At 45.5% G+C, this 17,500-nt stretch overlaps 3 protein-coding genes across 4 annotated transcripts in view; 1 reads left to right on the plus strand and 2 right to left on the minus strand.

The window, feature by feature from the left end:
- Positions 1–765: 765 nt before the first annotated feature.
- On the minus strand, positions 766–4,460 carry LOC123768998 (silk gland factor 3). The gene has a single exon (XM_045759929.2). The coding sequence runs from the start codon at positions 4,386–4,388 to the stop codon at positions 3,183–3,185; it is 1,206 nt and encodes a 401-aa protein (XP_045615885.1). The 5' UTR covers positions 4,389–4,460; the 3' UTR covers positions 766–3,182.
- Positions 4,461–4,592: 132 nt separating this feature from the next.
- The window catches only part of LOC123769000 (uncharacterized), a 100,754-nt gene continuing 87,846 nt past the window's right edge, over positions 4,593–17,500 (plus strand). Inside the window, exon 1 of one of the 2 annotated variants that reach the window (XM_045759930.2) lies at positions 4,593–4,961. The gene's annotated coding sequence lies outside the window, so the exon portion shown is untranslated. The other variant, XM_069309189.1, reaches the window with a different exon arrangement.
- Positions 15,104–15,832, minus strand: LOC138354752 (circumsporozoite protein-like). The gene has a single exon (XM_069309244.1). It carries the CDS (start codon positions 15,830–15,832, stop codon positions 15,104–15,106), a length of 729 nt encoding a protein of 242 aa, XP_069165345.1.

The following is a 17,500-nucleotide window of genomic DNA, read 5'->3' on the forward strand; positions in this document are numbered from 1 at the left end:
ATGTAAGGAAACATAGAAGATAGCCCAGCGTATCTGTCAGAGCTTCACAGAGTGTAAGAGAGAGACAAAGAGTTAAATGCCCGACTGTCTGCTCTGCTGAGTCTGCTAGTCTGCTGTCTGCTCTGCTAGTCTCTGCTGAGACTAAGAGTTGAGCTCATTCGGGCCCCGGCAATCACAAGGGGCAATTGGTTGTTGGTGGGGGGGTGATAGAGGGAGAGGTGGTGGGGAGAGAGTGGTGTTTTCCTGGTGCCGGAGGATCGTATAACCAAGGCAGTAAGAGTTAATTCCCCGTGATACATTGATCAAGTACTCGTGAACGATTTGCCGCCCCACGGCGCTCCCGCCAACCACCCCGACAGCTTTTAAGCGTTCAGAGTCAGTACAAAATATATCAGCGAAAGAGATAATACACAAATAAAATATTGTATTTTTTTTCTCGACCTCATCATTTGGTTTTATCTCTAATATTTTTCGGTTTAATTTCTTGCGGGTTTTCAGACTTATTGATATTATCTTCTTCCGGTGTCCCATTGCGATCTTGACTCTGTTGCTCCAATCATGTATCCCTTTTGCTCACTACCATATTAAATGCATTTAATCACCTTGATATAACCTGTGAAATTCCATAGAAACGAAAATTTATACTGGCTTAATGTACTTTTTTATCTGATCTTCAGTAGTTTATACTGTATATTTTTGTATCAAAGTTATACTGTTAATGTCATTGTCAAAATCGTAGATTCTGGTGTAAAATTAAACCCAGTGTTTAGACAAATCTTTCTTTTATTATTCATAATAAGTTTAATACAAGGTTATGTACATCTCTTGACTACAGATTTCCAAGTAATTCTTACGTGGATATTCAATTCCTCTTTGACGTGATCCTTTGTACTTTAACACACAAAGAAAGTTCACATGTGTAAAAAGATTTATTTTCTGCTCCTATCAAGACGTTTTCGTTAATGAATGAAATCATTATAGCACTATTATAAGTCCTGATAACTCTTTTTTTTAATATATACCCGTGAGGGGCTACACGATAGTAGTGGTAATGGTAGTTACAACAGTAATAGCGGCGTGTAGTCGTGATGTGAGGTCAGGATCACGAGTCCAGCTACTTTACTAGAGCCTCTTACAGACATTCAGAACATTAATAACAAACAGAGACAGGGTGCGGGGTTGAGCAGGGGGCGCCTGTGTCACCCACCACCACTGTGGCTACCCACACACCACTGTGGTTACCCCACAGTGGTGGCGGCCATCCTCACCCACCACCACTGTAACCGCCAGTGGGGCGACCATCCATACCCGCCACCGACCCACTATTCAGCCAGCACCATCACCCACCAGACCCACTGTTGTTGACGCGGTGGGCAGCCGCTGGACGTTGAGGAGTTGAGGATGAATAGCGCTCCCAACCCACTCCACTCCTCCGCTGATCACCGGGATGGACCCCCAGAGATGGTTCCTGCAGGACCCGAAATAATCCCTCGACGAGGTAGGATCAACCTGCAGGCAACTGCAGGAGCAGCATAACACACTCCCGGATGAAGTAGATGGTGTCGACGGGTCAGTGGTGGGAGACTGAAGGGGGGTAGCAGAGGAGCGGTGGGCAGTGGTGGGTCGCTGGTGTTGCATGGGAAGGCAGCTCACCTCACAGCTGGCCCGCACGCCAGGACACTCCAGCTGGCGTCGGGTTTCCCGCGGGTACCACAGGTGGTGGTGGCGGCGGGCCTCAAAGGTGGATTAGCTTATCCGGATCCAAGGAGGTGCTCCAGACGCGGCGGAATCCGGTTTAGTCGAAGGTTGAGAAGTTGCAGTGGGTCGCCAGTGAGCCGCCAACGCCATGGGTGGGTGAGGGGCGCGACTGTGGCGGCAGGCGGCGGCAAGGATGGCAGCGGCAGCGATGGCAAGGATGGCAGGGAGCGGCGACGGAGGCAATATTTACACCACTACACCACCACCGCACCTCGACCGCTCCGACGTATTAGCAACAGCGGGGGACAGTCAACACAAACTAAATATACTCAGGGGGGGTAGGGGGTTAATCTAAGTATGAATGATACATATATTACAATGAAATTATTATAAAATCAGCTCTTGAGACATATCACAAGTGCGGCGCGCTGGCTAGCGGACACCGTCACGGATTCTCCAGTATTTACACGGGTGACTATGTACAGGGTGGCGGGGCGGCGGACACGGGGGCGGCCACACAACACTCACCAGATGGTCGCCACTTGCCCTCACCACTCACAGAAATAGTTCCCAAGAGATAATTTCTACTTGCCACATAGAAATAGCTGGTCGGGCGTGTGAGGAGCGGCGAGGGTGGGCTGGGAGGCGCAGCGGTGCGTGTAGCGGGGTGGTGGCGGGGGCCCCTTGTCACCACGGACGGACCCACAACATTCCGGACCCGCCAGCACCGCCAAACAATCTTTTTAAATTTCGTGATAAGAATGAGTCAAGCGTGTGGGTGGGCGGTGTGGGGGCCGCCCACTGGCCGCCCACAGGGGCCAGGTGTCGGGCGGCGGCCGCCCAGCAGCCCGCCCGCAGCAGCTGCCACCCGCCACTCACCACCACTGGAATGTTTCAAACACGCGCACAAAAAACTCCGAGGTAACCGCTACATAATGTTCACACGTAATATGAAGCTCAGTCTTTACACTACTACTTATCGTCTCACTGAGGAATCGTAGCAACAATCTGCGACTCTGCGCTCCGAGGAGTCAGTCACATTAACTTATGGAATGTCTGGCGAAGTATGGAATGATGGATCTGCTACAAGTTCATGTTTATACACTTCCTCAGCACAGCTCGAGGTTAGTCTATAGAAAATAGGTTTATCACTGAAGGAGTTTTCACACGTATGGACACACCAGGTTTCTCCCTGGTAAATATATCTGGCTTCGTGTTACGATCTGGCCGCTCGGGGGCCGCCCTCCTCCCGAAGAAGGGCCAGGCTGGCCGGCCCGGGGACTAGAGGTGCTTAAGGACTCTCCTACTGCCGGCAGGAGCGGCGTCAACGTTCAATGAACGCCGGCGCCACGACCCCTCCATTAACCCAGGTAATATTGGCTGGGGGTATGGCGAGGGGCGGTAGGTGGAGTCCTGGGGGAGCACTCGCGGCTCCCACTGATTGCTGGTCAGTACGCTGGCTCCTGCCACAGGTTTAGCGACCATCAGTGGGAAACCGCATGCGAAGGCGCCACGCTATGAGGTGGCATTTGTGGTGAGAGTAGAGGTCCGGGCGGCGAGTGCTGCGGCGGGAGGTGGGTAGGGGAGCCGTGCATCGTCTGGTGAGTGTAGCCCGGGTATTTTAGTTCCCTGGGAAGCTCTACTGACCTGGGCTGTCCGTAGTCTGGCGTGGGCGTGATCTGTTGTCCTGGGCCGGGTGGGGTACCGTTGACACCTTGGCCGTCAGGCCCCTGGCCGAGTATTGGAGGTGTCATTCGCTTCTCCTTCTGTCGTCTGTTGCAGAACCACACTCGCACCACTTCCTTCTCCAGCTGCAGGCTGTCTGCCAGTTGTGTTATTTCCTGTGCTGAGGGTTTGGGCTGTTTGTGAAAATGTTGTTCCAGGGCTCCTTTCACCGACACTTCTATGGAGGTCCGCTTTTTGCGCTTCCTTCCTTGGGCGGCGATCTTGTCGATGGACGTTGGGCTGCCCGTGGTGGAATCTGCCTCCTCCAGCCACTTCATCAGGAGGGGCTTCAGCTTGCACATGTTCTTGAAGGATAATTGTAAAGCTTCGAACCTACAGATGGTGGTCTGGGAGAAGACGTTGCCGTAGAGCGTGCCCAAGGCCAGCCCCACATCCGCCTGTGTGAACCCCAGCTTGATACGCCTCTGTTTGAACGACTTGGCGAACTGTTCCAAGTCGTCGCTGGTTGGGGTCTCCTCCTCGACTTCGTGGTGGACGTGGTGATCTGGCGTGACGGGGGATTCGCAGTGCATGTCCCTCAGGTGCCCAGGGTGCATCTGATGGGGCAGCATGCCGTTCATGGAGGCGTAGGCGGCGGCATGGTGACCCAACGGAGACCCGCCGTTACCCGCCGCCAGGCTACTGTAGGGCGAGGAGACAGGAGTCTGCCAGCCGTGGGTCATGTGATGGGGTGGACGGTGGTGGATGGCCACTTCTGAAGGTTGAGGCTTGATATCCTGATGGAGGCCCGGGTGAGGGTGCATGGCCCAGTGACTTGGGTCTGACGGAGGGAGACCCACCCACGGGTTGTGGGCCATGGGCGCCTGGTGCTGGGGCATGTACTTCATTTCGTGGGCCTCACGCCCGTACCCTTGAGTGTTCACTATGTTCATGGTGAGACAGTCTGGCACACTGACTGGATCAGAACACACTGCACTTGATGCGATGTAAGTTGTTGTAGCCATTACACAGCAAGTCTGATCAGACTTGCAAACAGTCTGACCGCGACCCTGCCTACAAACTCACAACTGAAGTACACTTGCGCGCTACGATCCACCAACAGTGGCAAGCCCCGCCCACTGAACGCATACCCACCTGATTGGTCCATCCTGAAGTTGGAACCTAGCCGTGCGTGACGTCATGCTATCCCGTCATCTCATTGGTGCGCTGGCGGACAGGAACCGTAGACGGATACTGTTGGTGTTTTCTGTCCCGACTTAGTTCTGTCCATTCCTCTGAATGATTTTCATAGTTGGCCCTGCCGATGTAGCTGTACCGTGTTGCAGAACGCAGGAAAACACCCAGAACCTCCAAAATCTCTTGCATTTGGTGAAAATTCGCCGAGGAAAGAAGCAGATGTTCCGCTCGAGTGAATGTGGGTGGGGCTAGTGATGCTGGAGAGTGATGTACGGCGCTGCGGGGCGGAGCTAAGCCCGGCCCCTCCCCCCAGTGTCCGCTTCTTGTTTACTTGCAGGTCGGCGGCACCCCAGCCTGGCGCGTGCCGACTCGCCGCCGCTCTCCGCCTACTACCGTGGCAGGTGGGTCTCCGCATGACCACCGCCACCATCACTCACACGCAACAACCAATTATTCAAATAACTTGATAATCTCCCGAAAGGATTATGATCACTCGGTGCAAATAATTCTTCTAATCGCACGAAGTCACTTCTTAGGGTCAGTTCCCCTTTTTTTCCAGTTTGTTTTGGGTTGATAGCCTGGAAATCGATGGAAAACACACACACACACACACGGTTTATTTTGGTCGCTTCCGGACGTTGTACCGGATCCCTGTCGCAATTACAGCCCACAATTTTGTTCTTAAATACACCGGTGAGAATTTCAGCTTTCCTAATACACTGCCGTCTTCAGCAAACCACGTGACATACAGAAACCAACTGATTCTTGCGACTTTGTGTACGTAATCCATTTACGATAATTGTATTTACTATAAATAAAAAAAATAGGGGTGGGGGAAAGGGCTCATTTAAGACGCATCTATATTTTGTTTTTGTTTTTAGAGCGGAAGCGATCTTCTCAAGTGTGAGAACGAGGGTGAGGAGGAGGGGTAGGGGGGGTAGGAGGGGAGGTCTTAGAAACGTTTGGGTATTGTGACCTGAAGAGGCTAGCTAGAAGATCCCCCACATCGGTCTTCGTCTTACTATGTCATTTATTCATTCTTTTTTCCTACCGAGGGGAAGAGGGGAGGAAGAGGAGAAGGGGAACGGAAACATTACGAAGCGTATATGTTTTTTATTGCAATAGATTTGTGTTTTTTTTTTTTTTGCGGGCAGCGGTGGCAGGTGTCACCAATATGGTAGCTGCGTGTAGAGTGATGGTAGTGGTTCGTGGTCCCTGTTCTATGTCTACTGTAGTGTTGTTCTATGTCTATTGTAGTGTTCTTACTGTTCTATGTCTACTCTAGTGTTCCTGCTGTTCTCTGTCTACTGTAGTGTTCCTGCTGTTCTATGTCTACTTTAGTGTTCTTACTGTTCTATGTATATTGTAGTGTTCTTACTGTTCTCTGTCTACTGTAATGTTCCGGCTGTTCTATGTCTACTGTAGTGTTCTTACTGTTCTATGTCTATTGTAATGTTATTACTGTTCTATGTCTACTGTTCTCTGTCTACTGTAATGTTCCGGCTGTTCTATGTCTACTGAAGTGTTCATACTGTTCTATGTCTACTGTAGTGTTCCTACTGTTCTATGTCTGCTGTTTTGTGTCTACTGCATTAAGCTGTATACATTACCATATATTGTATATGTTATGATAACGGTGTTTCAAAAGGTTTGAACATACTTTCTGGAAGTACTTCCGCCTTACACACACACGTATACCTGCGTTCATGAGGCAAGTACTTACTTCTGGGTCTCCGAAGCCATAGGTAATTACCCGCTGAACGGAGTGGCACTTTCCGTTTTAGGGAAGGAAATACCTGGTATTGACACTTTCCAGAGCCGGATGACGCATACGTCTCGTTTTTCGATCTAGTTTTAGAAGTTGGTTGAGCTCACTGAAGTTGGTTGAGCTCACTGAAGTTGGTTAAGCTCACTGAAGTTGGTTGTTGTTGTTTAAGATTCGTTAACTGGAACAAAAAGTTCCAAGTAGCACGGGCTATGGTGAGCCCGTCGTGACGGAAGTTGGTTAAACTCCCTGAAGTTTGTTAAGCTCACAGAGGACGTCACTGGCGCCACGGTGGGCCGCTTTCCCGACCGCCAGTGCCAGAAAAGTTGTTATCCTGAGGACAGTGCCACATAGCCTGATACGACAGTGCCCGCGACCTCGTTTGGGCCTCGTTGTGGCACTAACTGTTCCGTCGTTAACGAGAGGTAGTTGCGATCGATCAGCGCCCGGTCAAGAGTATGCTATAACGATAATTTTCCGCAGATAAAGCCCCACTCCTGTGTCAGGTAAGTCAACTACGGGCTCACCATAGCCCGTGCTACATTAGAACTTTTGTTCTAAGTAGCTGAATCTAAAACAACAACAAAAACAACGATCATTTTCGCGAGTGTGTGAACGCTCCTCCGTGAGAATAATTAGAACACCAAAGCTGTTTAAGATTATTAAAACGCGGCATCGCTGAAATAATTAAAAGGCTCCGCTATTGAAATTATTAGAACTCATCCTAGTTATAAGCTTGAATGCGCTGAATTAAGTCTCGTTCTCTGGGACACTAAGGTTCCAAGACTTCGGCTTTAAGGACTTCCGAGCGCGCTCCCATGAAAGATGGAGTGAACGCGATACCTTTAAAAAGCGTATATATACAGGAACTCTGAACGCGTCGCTGTTAAAACGTATTGGGAACCCGCGCTACCCTTAAAGTGTCCCGAAGGCAATGCGTTTAAAATTTTATGAACGTTTTGGGCGGGTCGTCGTAGAAAAAAGACGAATAGTACAAAAAATATATATATAACGCGCTATCAAAAGATATTGCGAACGCATTGCGTGTGAAATAATTGTTAAAGTGTCACTTAAATGCTCAGAATATGAACGCGAAACGTGTTAAATGTCAGAAAGGATTAGCAAAAGTGAACGCATCGTGATAAAAAAGAGAAGACGGATCTATTTTTTTAACATAATTGAAACTCATTTACGCCATTTACAAAAAAAAAAAGTGAACGCTATTATTTTTATTATATTGCATTTGTCATAATATGAACACACTTCTCGTTACTATTTTTGGAACAGGTGAACGCAATTTTTTTAAATTACGCGAATAAATACGATAAATATTACAATATAAATGTAAAAATATGTGTACACTACCCTGATTTCGAACGCTAAATTATGAATATTTGCAGTGATTTCGAACGCAAGATCCTAAGAACATCGCGAATTAACCCTTTTGTATGCATTATAAAAATAATGTGTCTGAGAACGTATTTGAATTTCACCATATCAGAACAAATGAACAAGCGATAGAAAACAAAAACGACCGCGCGTTAGATGAACAGGTGAACAAAACAGTGATGAATTGAACGCTTGAAGATAACATAATCTAACATAACTTATCGTAACTTAACCAAAGTAACCTAGCCAAGCTGACTGAAATCTAACCTAACCAACTTCCTAATCAAATCTATCGTAACTAATAAACTTATCCTAAGTTACCGTCACCTAATTAACCTTCGTTATCACGATATCAGGTTATCACTTCCTCTCGCCTCCTGTTGTTGCGATAACTGATTTCTTCAGAAAGTTTATTCGTATCGATTCGTTCAAGTGAGAATACCGGAAAATATTGTAAATCTTTATATAAAAGTTTATTACAATGCGTAGTGAAATGTATATTAAAATGTTGAGTGAAATGGGTATTGAACAATTTCAATGTTTATTGAAAAGTTAACTTAAGTACGTATTGCCTAATGAAATGTTTATTAAAATGGAAATTGAAATGTTTATTGCATTAGATAGTGTAATGTGTATTGAAAATGATATCGATATGTTTAATGAAATATATATTGAAATGCTTATTGAAATAGTTATTGAAATGTTTATTGAAAAGAACTTTAACAAGGATATTTAAATGCTTATTGAAAAGGCTATTGAAATGTTAATTGTGTTTAGTGAGTGACTCTTCGCCTTACATCAATACGAAATTACATTCTCGATTACATCTAGCATTTCGTACACATTCCAACTTTCAATGCTACACCGTACCTTAGAAATGTGCTTGTAAATGACATGTTGAAATTCGAACATTTCAACCATCTCGGTATTTATTTTACGTTGGTAATGGGAGGGGGGGGGGGGTTGCTAATTCGATTTGTTATCCCGTTCTTCTTCGGAAATTGGTGGTTAATAACGTGTATTCGTTTTGTTTTATCACCGTGAAATCAGGTTATTGTTGTAAGTTTCTTGCAATTGAGGACTGAAGCAATACAAGTACTTAATACTAAGCACCGGTACTTATTTATAAAGTGCTGGTGTAGTACTTTATATATATAAACATTATTCAAATTGCAAGCTAAATGTTATTTAATTTATGCAAAATTTTTTTTATTTGAGATACACTTGAGTTACACTTGTTCAGTCCTCAATGTTATGATTTGTATTAATTCTGACGAATGCTCTAATTCTAATTTTAATTGAATATACTTGCTTTGTTCCAAGACTTGAGCTGGCCATTGTAAAAACGCCACATATGTTCTCTGATTATTTCAGTGCCATAAAACTGCCGTAAAAACCATTGATTGATCACGGTACTGCAATTGCATAACTTATATGCAACATAAATTAGCATAACGCTGGTGTAATAAGTAAATATCTCGTGGGCAAGAAATTATAGCTTTTTATCGGTTGTTAGTGTGAAGTTATTCGGATGTTTTTGTGGGCAGAGCGTATATACGCCGACGGGTTCACCGTTGTCTACACCGTTGTCTACACCGTCGCCTACACAGTCGCTTTCATCGTCGTCACCTTTGTTGCCTCAAAACAAGATCATAATCACCGTCAGAGCCACCATCGTCACCATAACGACTATCGTAGATACCTCCACTACCACTATCACCGCTATCACCGTCATCATCCGCTCCAAAACTGTCACCGCCAAAACCACTATTACTGCTAACACCATCACCACTACCACCACTCAACAATCACCACCACTGACAACATCACCATCGCCGCTTCCTCCAACATCACCGCAACTACTGCTACCGCTTCTACCATCAACATCCCCATCACTATCACCACCACCACCACCACCACCACAGGCCAGGGAAGTGCAAGTTGAAGGTGATGATCAGCGCTTGATGAGTTTACTGGTCTGTGAGGGGAGAGGAGGATGATGGTGAAGAGTCTCCCCTCTCTCTCCTCTCTTCTCTCTGTTTCATCGTCTCTCTCTCTCTCTCTTCCTCTTCCTTCTAATTCATGTTCTATTTTAAATTATTATTTTGCTCTTCTTTTGTAAGTATATTTCCCATTTCTTACTTTTTACAATTCTCTCTCTTCTTCATTTTTACACTTACTTGTTCTTATCTCTGACTCCTTTATGTTCTCTGTCCTACTTCCTTTACTTATCTCTTCCGTTTCCTGTCGTTTTCAGCTCTCTTGCTCCTTCTATGCTATCTTTCATCGCCCTTCGTTCACCGCCTTGCTCCTGCTCCCCTCTCTCTTCGTTGTCCCCCCTCTTCCCTCTCATCCCCATCCTCTTGTTCTTCGTCCTGCTGCTCTTCCCTCTCCCCTCGTTCTCCTCCTCCTCCTGCTCCTCTCATCTCTGACTCCCCCACGCTCCCACACGGCAGGCTCATTATGCAGCCTGGAGGACGAGGGGTGACAGCTGCGTACCTGAGCTCCACTCCCCTACTACTCCCAATCACCGTAGCCTTCTGCTACTCCTTCAGTAGCGAGTGATTGTCCTCCACAACGTACCGTCCCTAATGCCTTGAACGAACCACTGACTGACGTCGAAAAATGGGAATATAATTGCGTAGCAATGCGTAGTGTGTAATTGAATCAGGATTATATCTTCTGGCATTGCTTCAGTGGCAAGTTGATCGTCAGGAGCCAGCAGGAGCCCCGTCACAATACAGTGTTCCTGCCACGAACAAAAAACAACAGAAAACGGGGAAACTCACAGTTGTACATCTGAAGGAGTATATATAAGGGCTTAACTCTCTCTATTCTCTGTTTCTGTCACTACAACTACTGAATCATCTGTTCCGCCTTCAGACGTAAACAGCGATCACTCTTGTCCTTTAAAGTCCCGTCGCTAAACCATGAATGTGTCATTGTATTATCGCAAATTTGTAAACATTGAGTTTGGTTAAAAATCAACGTCTCTTCCCATTTATTTTTATCCTCTGTCGCTTCTTCAGCTTGTAAGGAATGACGGATCACTCGAAGTCTCGTAAGGTGCTGTCCCTTGTACTCTGAGTGGGCCATTGTTTTGCTGTTAAAACTCAAGGTGCAGGGTCATTGGTTGGCCTTTTTCTGCTTCTCGGTTTAGTGTTGGACTTAAGGATCATCGAACTCTTGAAGATTTATAATCCACCACAAGCCAGCAATTATACATTAGTATTGAATGCAGTGCTTGGCTGAAGAAAACTCATTTTATGTTCACCGAAAAATCGGGTATACATCATTCGGTGTATTGTATATCCCAGTCTACTGTGTATATCAGAGTGAGTCTATACAGTATACTGGGTGTATATCCACCCCCTCCCACTGCCGCGGCGTCAGTGGTGGCAGCACTGACTGGGCCTTTTGTAAAGTGATAATGTTATTGAAACCTTGAGGTTATGTTGTGTGTTTGCTGGGCGATCTGTGTATGGTATCTTGTATCGTAGCATCATCTTCTGGGCGATCTGTGTATCGTAAGAGCAGCATCTTCTGCGAGAACTGTTGCTGTTGATGATGCTTTTCAGATAGCTAATGTTACTCTCAGAATTGTTGTTGTTTTCGTTTTTAAATGGAAACTGCTGATAGTAATTATCACCACCAATACTGCTTCTACTACCACTGTAATTACTACTACTGCTGCTGTTACAACTACTTCAAGAACTACCCCTACCAAATAGTGATCCAACCACTCATATTCTACGACGTCTTCCACTGCTACAAATCTTTATATAATCACTTCTCGTCCCACTAACTCTCCACTACGAACGACCACACTTCTCTCTGGTTTTCCACACACTAATCTAGCGACATCCAGCGTACCTCTCCACTGACCGCAGCGCAGGTGAGTGGAGAGAGCAGAAATATTGTTGATATTTTGAACACCTTGAGAAGGTACATTTCGAGCTGCGGCAATGCGCTCCGGGCGAAAGCACCCTCCGAGCTGCAACCCCAGGATGAATACCGAGCTCTTCATGACTTCCCTACGGGTATCCAACCGCTCGGATACCCGCGAAGGACAAGAACACATTCCGGGCACACGCTCACACTCCAGAACAAACTCTGTAGATTTAGAGTATAGAACTCTATACTTCTATACGTGGGTTCATAGAACTCTACAGGACTCATCTGCCGAGAGCTCGGACCGTTCGCTCCGAAAAACAAAAACAAAAAATAATTCAACATCGAAGCTGACCCCACTGCGCCGCCGCCACTGTCCGCAAATCCTGCATATCTGTTTTAGCGAAAAAGCGGATCCTTCGATCAACGGATGTCCCGTTGCTGCTAACACTGTTCCTCGCTCTAAGTTGAGATATATGTATATTATATTATATTATATTATATTATATTATATTATATTATATTATATATATATAATATATATATATATATATATATATATATATATATATATATATATATATATATATATTATATATATATATATATATATGTATGTGTGTGTGTGTGTGTGTGTGTGTGTGTGTGTGTGTGTGTGTGTGTGTGTGTGATCTCAACGGAAACACTTTCGAAAATCAAGCGATAATAGATTTTAAGAAGTTTTAATATATTGTTTCTACCTCGTATGTCGTATAGTGTACATAACAACTAATGCTTGTCTTTAGACAAATTGATTTTATAAATACTAATCTTATTTTATTTTGTTGGTGGGGAGGTGGATGAAAGAGTTTTGTGTGTTTGCTTTTAGTTAAACACAGCATGTTAACGTGTTTGTCTCTGTGTAATCTTATGTTTGACTTCGTGTCATCCGGTGTTTGATTCCGTGTCATCGTGTCTCTTAATGTCCTTGCGTGTTTACATTCATGTTATCGCGTGTTTGCTTTAATTTCTTGTGTTTTTTATCCCATACGTCATATGGCTGTTTTTGTCATCGCGCGATTCTCTGAGTATCATCCTGTGTGTTTGCTGTCACGTCGTGGTGTGTTTTTTGTTTGGTGTCACGTTGTTGTGTGTGTGTTGTTTACAAGTTAGTGTCGGGGTACAGGTGCCACAGGAGGTCACAATCCACCGGCCACAGATAATATCACAGTTGCGATTGGTACAGTTAAATTACAACAGTTGATCTAGTGGAGAGAGAGAGAGAGAGAGAGAGAGAGAGAGAGAGAGAGAGAGCTTTCACTCATGCGATACCATTCTCAAGAACACCACTCCATCAGCGATCTCTCAGTTGACTCTCATTTGAGACACGCTAATGCACCATGAAATACTCAAGAATTCCTATCAGCTGGCCTACATTACGGTTCATCGCTCTTGACACAGTAGCCTTAAGCAGGCAGAATAACTTCAAATAAAGTATCCCACTGTGCATAAATAATCAAAATGAAATAAAATGAGCTTCTGGGATCAAGCTTCAAAATGAGCTGATGTTGGATAATATCCTCGAGCTTCAAGTATGCATGAACGAATATCAATGTTGATGTTGCTAGACCCAAGACACAGTTCACAGCAAGGAGAGAGAGCCCAGTGCTCTGACACTAACGTACCTCAAGGCGCTAGAATTCACAGTACACTCTGCATCCTCTCTTTCCACAGTGAAGATCCCACATGTTGAGATAAATATATGTAGTCGACATAATAGTGAAAAAATAGATCGGTTAGAAAGGCGAGGTCCAAGAGCTAATAGCTCGATTCTGCATACACAAATAGTAAATACCCGGCAGGAAAAAGACAAAAAACTAGCTGGAAGCGTGTGTCACGAGGCTTACCGAGCGTAACGCTAAATGCCAGGTATTAATTAGCACTGTGAGGGAGTTTGGTGTTGAGGCAGCTTACTGGAAGGGCTTGGAAGTGGTTTGATGGTGATGCTGAGGGGGGAAGGTGGGGGTTGGTTGTTGGGGGGAGAGGAGGGTGTTGGTGGAGAGGGAGAAGTGAGTGTTGGTGGAGAGGGAGAGGTGGATGCTGGAGAGCGGAGAGGTGGAGGGAGGTCGTTTGGTGTATGAGATAGGAGGAAGTGATTTGGGTTTGTGGATGCAAAGGAACGTCGGTGGAATGGAATTAGGTAATGAGGTATTGGTTAATGGGTGATTGTAGAGAAGGAGGTATATTTGGAAAGGGATGGAAGGAAGAGGTGGGAGGTAGATAACGTTGGCTTAGTTGGATAAGGGAGAGATTATAGCAGTGATGCAGGTGCTTGGGTATACACAGGAGGGGTGATTGATATTGGGGGAGGGAAGGAAAACTAAGCTGGTTGAATAGGGGGGGGGATATACCAGGAGTAAAGAAGAGGGGGGGGGGGAGTTGATCCGAAGAACCAGGAGTAGAAAGGCTTCTCATGTTGACTATTTTATTTGTAACAGAATAATATTCAAAGTACTTTTTGCTGGCTAATCATTATTATTATTATTGATTCTATTATATCTGTGATTTGCTTCAATTATTAATTTTATTATTATTCTGGTTACAATTAATATTACTATTGCTACTACTACTTTTACTACTACGACTCCTGTTTCTGAGATCTTAGATGATTCCCCACGCTTAGCTTCTCATCTCAAAGTGTGACTACTTAGCTCTGAGCAATCGACCCTACAATAAATATTGTGATGGCTTAGGGAAATGAAAATCGGTGCAATATTGACGCTGCATGAGGTCTAATGATTAGCGGCACCGGTAGGCTAGGTGGGCTGCATGAGTTCTGACGCTTCCGGTTACGCAAAACCACTGGATTTGGCAGACGAGGAGTCACAATAACGTGGCTGAAATATGTTGACCAAACCACACACTAGAAAGTGAAGGGACGACGACGTTTCGGTCCGTCCTGGACCTTTCTCAATCGACTTAGAATGGTCCAGGACGGACCGAAACGTCGTCGTCGTCCCTTCACTTTCTAGTGTGTGGTATGGTCTCAACTACATTTTTTTTACGAAGTAGCAACTGGTTAGATAACCAGTTGGCCTTAGGTTTCCTTTCCCAGAATTCTATAGCGCTCACCTTTTTAACTCCGATACTAGCGAGGTCCTGCAATGGCTAACCACTCCTCCGAGATAACTATTCTTTAACTACTCTATCCGGAGAAACTCTCTGGGACAGGGCAGCGGGATAGAACCACCGTACTGGGTCTTCCCCAGACGCGCGCTGCTTCTCGTAGATTCACCAAGTTGTTGTGGTTTCATTATGCACTCCCTCCCCCATATCCGCCACCGGCCCCTTAATTAAGAATCTGGCATAGTTAGTCCTGGTTTTGACTTTGATTTTCCTTTTGGATTTTTGTTTTTTCTTATTTTTCCATTTTCTTTTAATTAGTTTTCGAATTTCTATTCGTTTTTGTACTGTGAAGATTTGGAGTTTTTATTTTTTCCAGACGCTGCTTCAGTTTTGTTAGTGATGGGAGCCACCGCTACGGCCGCCGCTAGCCTTAGCACCGCCAGCGCTGACACCGCTACGGTTAGCGTTACCACCGCCAGCGCTGACACCGCTACGGTCAGCGTTACCACCGCCAGCACTGACACCGCTACGGTTAGCGTTATCCCCGCCAGCGCTGACACCGCTACGGTTAGCGTTACCACAGCCAGCGTTAATACCGCTACGGTTAGCGTTACCACCGCTAGCGTTGGCACCGCCAGCGCTGACACCGCTACGGTCAGCGTTACCACCGCCAGCGCTGACACCGCTACGGTTAGCGTTACCACCGCCAGCGTTAGCATCGCCAGCGTTGACACCGCTACGGTTAGCGTTACTACCGCCAGCGTTAGCACCACCAGCGCTAACACCGCAACGGTTAATGATAGCATCGCCAGCGTTACCACCGCCAGCGTTAAAATTGCTACCGTTAGCGATAGCACCGCCAGCGTTACCACCGCCAGCGTTAAAATTGCTACCCTTAGCGTTACCACCGCCAGCGTTACCACCGCCAGCGTTACCACTGCCAACGTTACTACCGCCAGCGCTACCACTGTCAACGGTTGCACCGTCAGCGTTACCATCGTCAGCACTATTACTATAATCAGCACCACTAGTACAAACTGCTACCACAATCACCACTGCTACCACAATCACCACTGCTATTACCACCACGACGACCACCACTGTAACAATAAATTCTTGCATTGTAACCTCTCTACTGTTTCTGGCAACACATCACTACCACAGCACGCCACTTGAAGCCACTACATATCACTCTCCTACCTCCTACTTCAACCACACAACCACCACCACCACACACCAACCACTACGCACAACCACCACCATCATATACCAACCACCACACACCAACCACCACCACCACCACCACCACCACACACCACCCCCACACACCAACCACCACACACCAACCACCACACACCAACCCCCACACACCAACCCCCACCACCACCACCAACCACCACACGCCAACCCCCACATCCACCACCACCACCACCACCACTACACACCAACCACCACACACCAACCACCACCACTACACACCAACCACCACACACCAACCCCCACCACCACCACCACCGCCACACACCAACCACGACCATCATCTCTGATCGATACAAGTTAAAATTCTCAGTGCTTGCTGCCTGCCCGTCTCGCATACAAACCACACACCGGGCTAGCGACTGCAGAGCCTCTTGCCCTTGACGCCAAATGCTAAGAAACAAAGAGGGGGAATAAAGAGAAGGCAAGAAAAGAGGAAGGAGTAAAAGAAATTAGAGTACGTGTGTGTGTTGTTAGAAGAGAGGGAGGGCTAGAGTAGCTCTTGAGCAGTTGTTGTCCTGTGTGAATTAGCCGGATTGCAAACAATAACATACCTCAGGTTCCAGCTTTACATACAACGTCAAATGTTCCTTGCCATATTGGCTGTGAAAAGGTATCACTAAAGGTATTCAAATATTTCTTCTTATAGTTGGTTCCCCCTTTGCTTACAGCCATTACTCTGAAGACGTGTTTCGTCATAGTCCCTAAGTGGTTCATTCTAGCTTCCATGTTGTCCTCTTATTTCGATACTCATTAACCGAAATATTTTATTTATTTCCTCGATATATTGATGAGTGTTTTGTATGACTGGAATATGACACTGAAGTTGATCATTAGATTCGACTCCCTCAGTGGAGAATTGTGTGTGTGTGTGTGTGTGTGTGTGTGTGTGTGTGTGTGTGTGTGTGTGTGTGTGTGTGTGTGTGTGTGTGTGTGTGTTTTATTATCTGTATGGCTTAGTTGGTTACCTTTTGTCCCCTCTCTAAGGACCTTCTAATATATCTTTACGTTCAGATCCTTGCAGTGTGTCACTTCATCCAGGCTTCTTATTTTCTCACACACAAACACACACACACTCACAAGCACACACACAAAAAAAACACGCAAATAAGTAGGTACAAAAAGGCGAGTACTCACAAACAAACACCCACACCAAAAACACTCAAAATACACTCACACACAAACACTCCCCATCCACACACATACACACAAACACACATAAACACCGGTACGGTATCCTGTAACTGACGTATATATCTCTTTAATTATTTGAAAAGGTTGGCGAAGGTGAGGAGAAATTGGAGGTAACTACGCGGTAATTGGGTAATTTAAGTCATTATCAAAACTGCCGATTCCTTTTTGTTTATTTTCTGTCTCTCACTTGAAACTTGTTGGCTGTATTGTCTTTTGTTGCAGAACACATTTTTACAGAATATATATATATATATATATATATATGTATATATATATATATATATATATATATATATATATATATATATATATATATATATATATATATGTATATATATA

The sequence above is a fragment of the Procambarus clarkii genome, chromosome 64 (genome assembly GCF_040958095.1).
Source record: "Procambarus clarkii isolate CNS0578487 chromosome 64, FALCON_Pclarkii_2.0, whole genome shotgun sequence".
NCBI lineage: Eukaryota > Metazoa > Arthropoda > Malacostraca > Decapoda > Cambaridae > Procambarus > Procambarus clarkii.

Excerpts from the sequence above, each read along its gene's own strand:
- LOC138354752 (XM_069309244.1), bottom strand. The coding sequence starts at position 15,832 with ATGCAAGAATTTATTGTTACAGTGGTGGTCGTCGTGGTGGTAATAGCA.
- LOC123768998 (XM_045759929.2), bottom strand. The coding sequence starts at position 4,388 with ATGGCTACAACAACTTACATCGCATCAAGTGCAGTGTGTTCTGATCCA.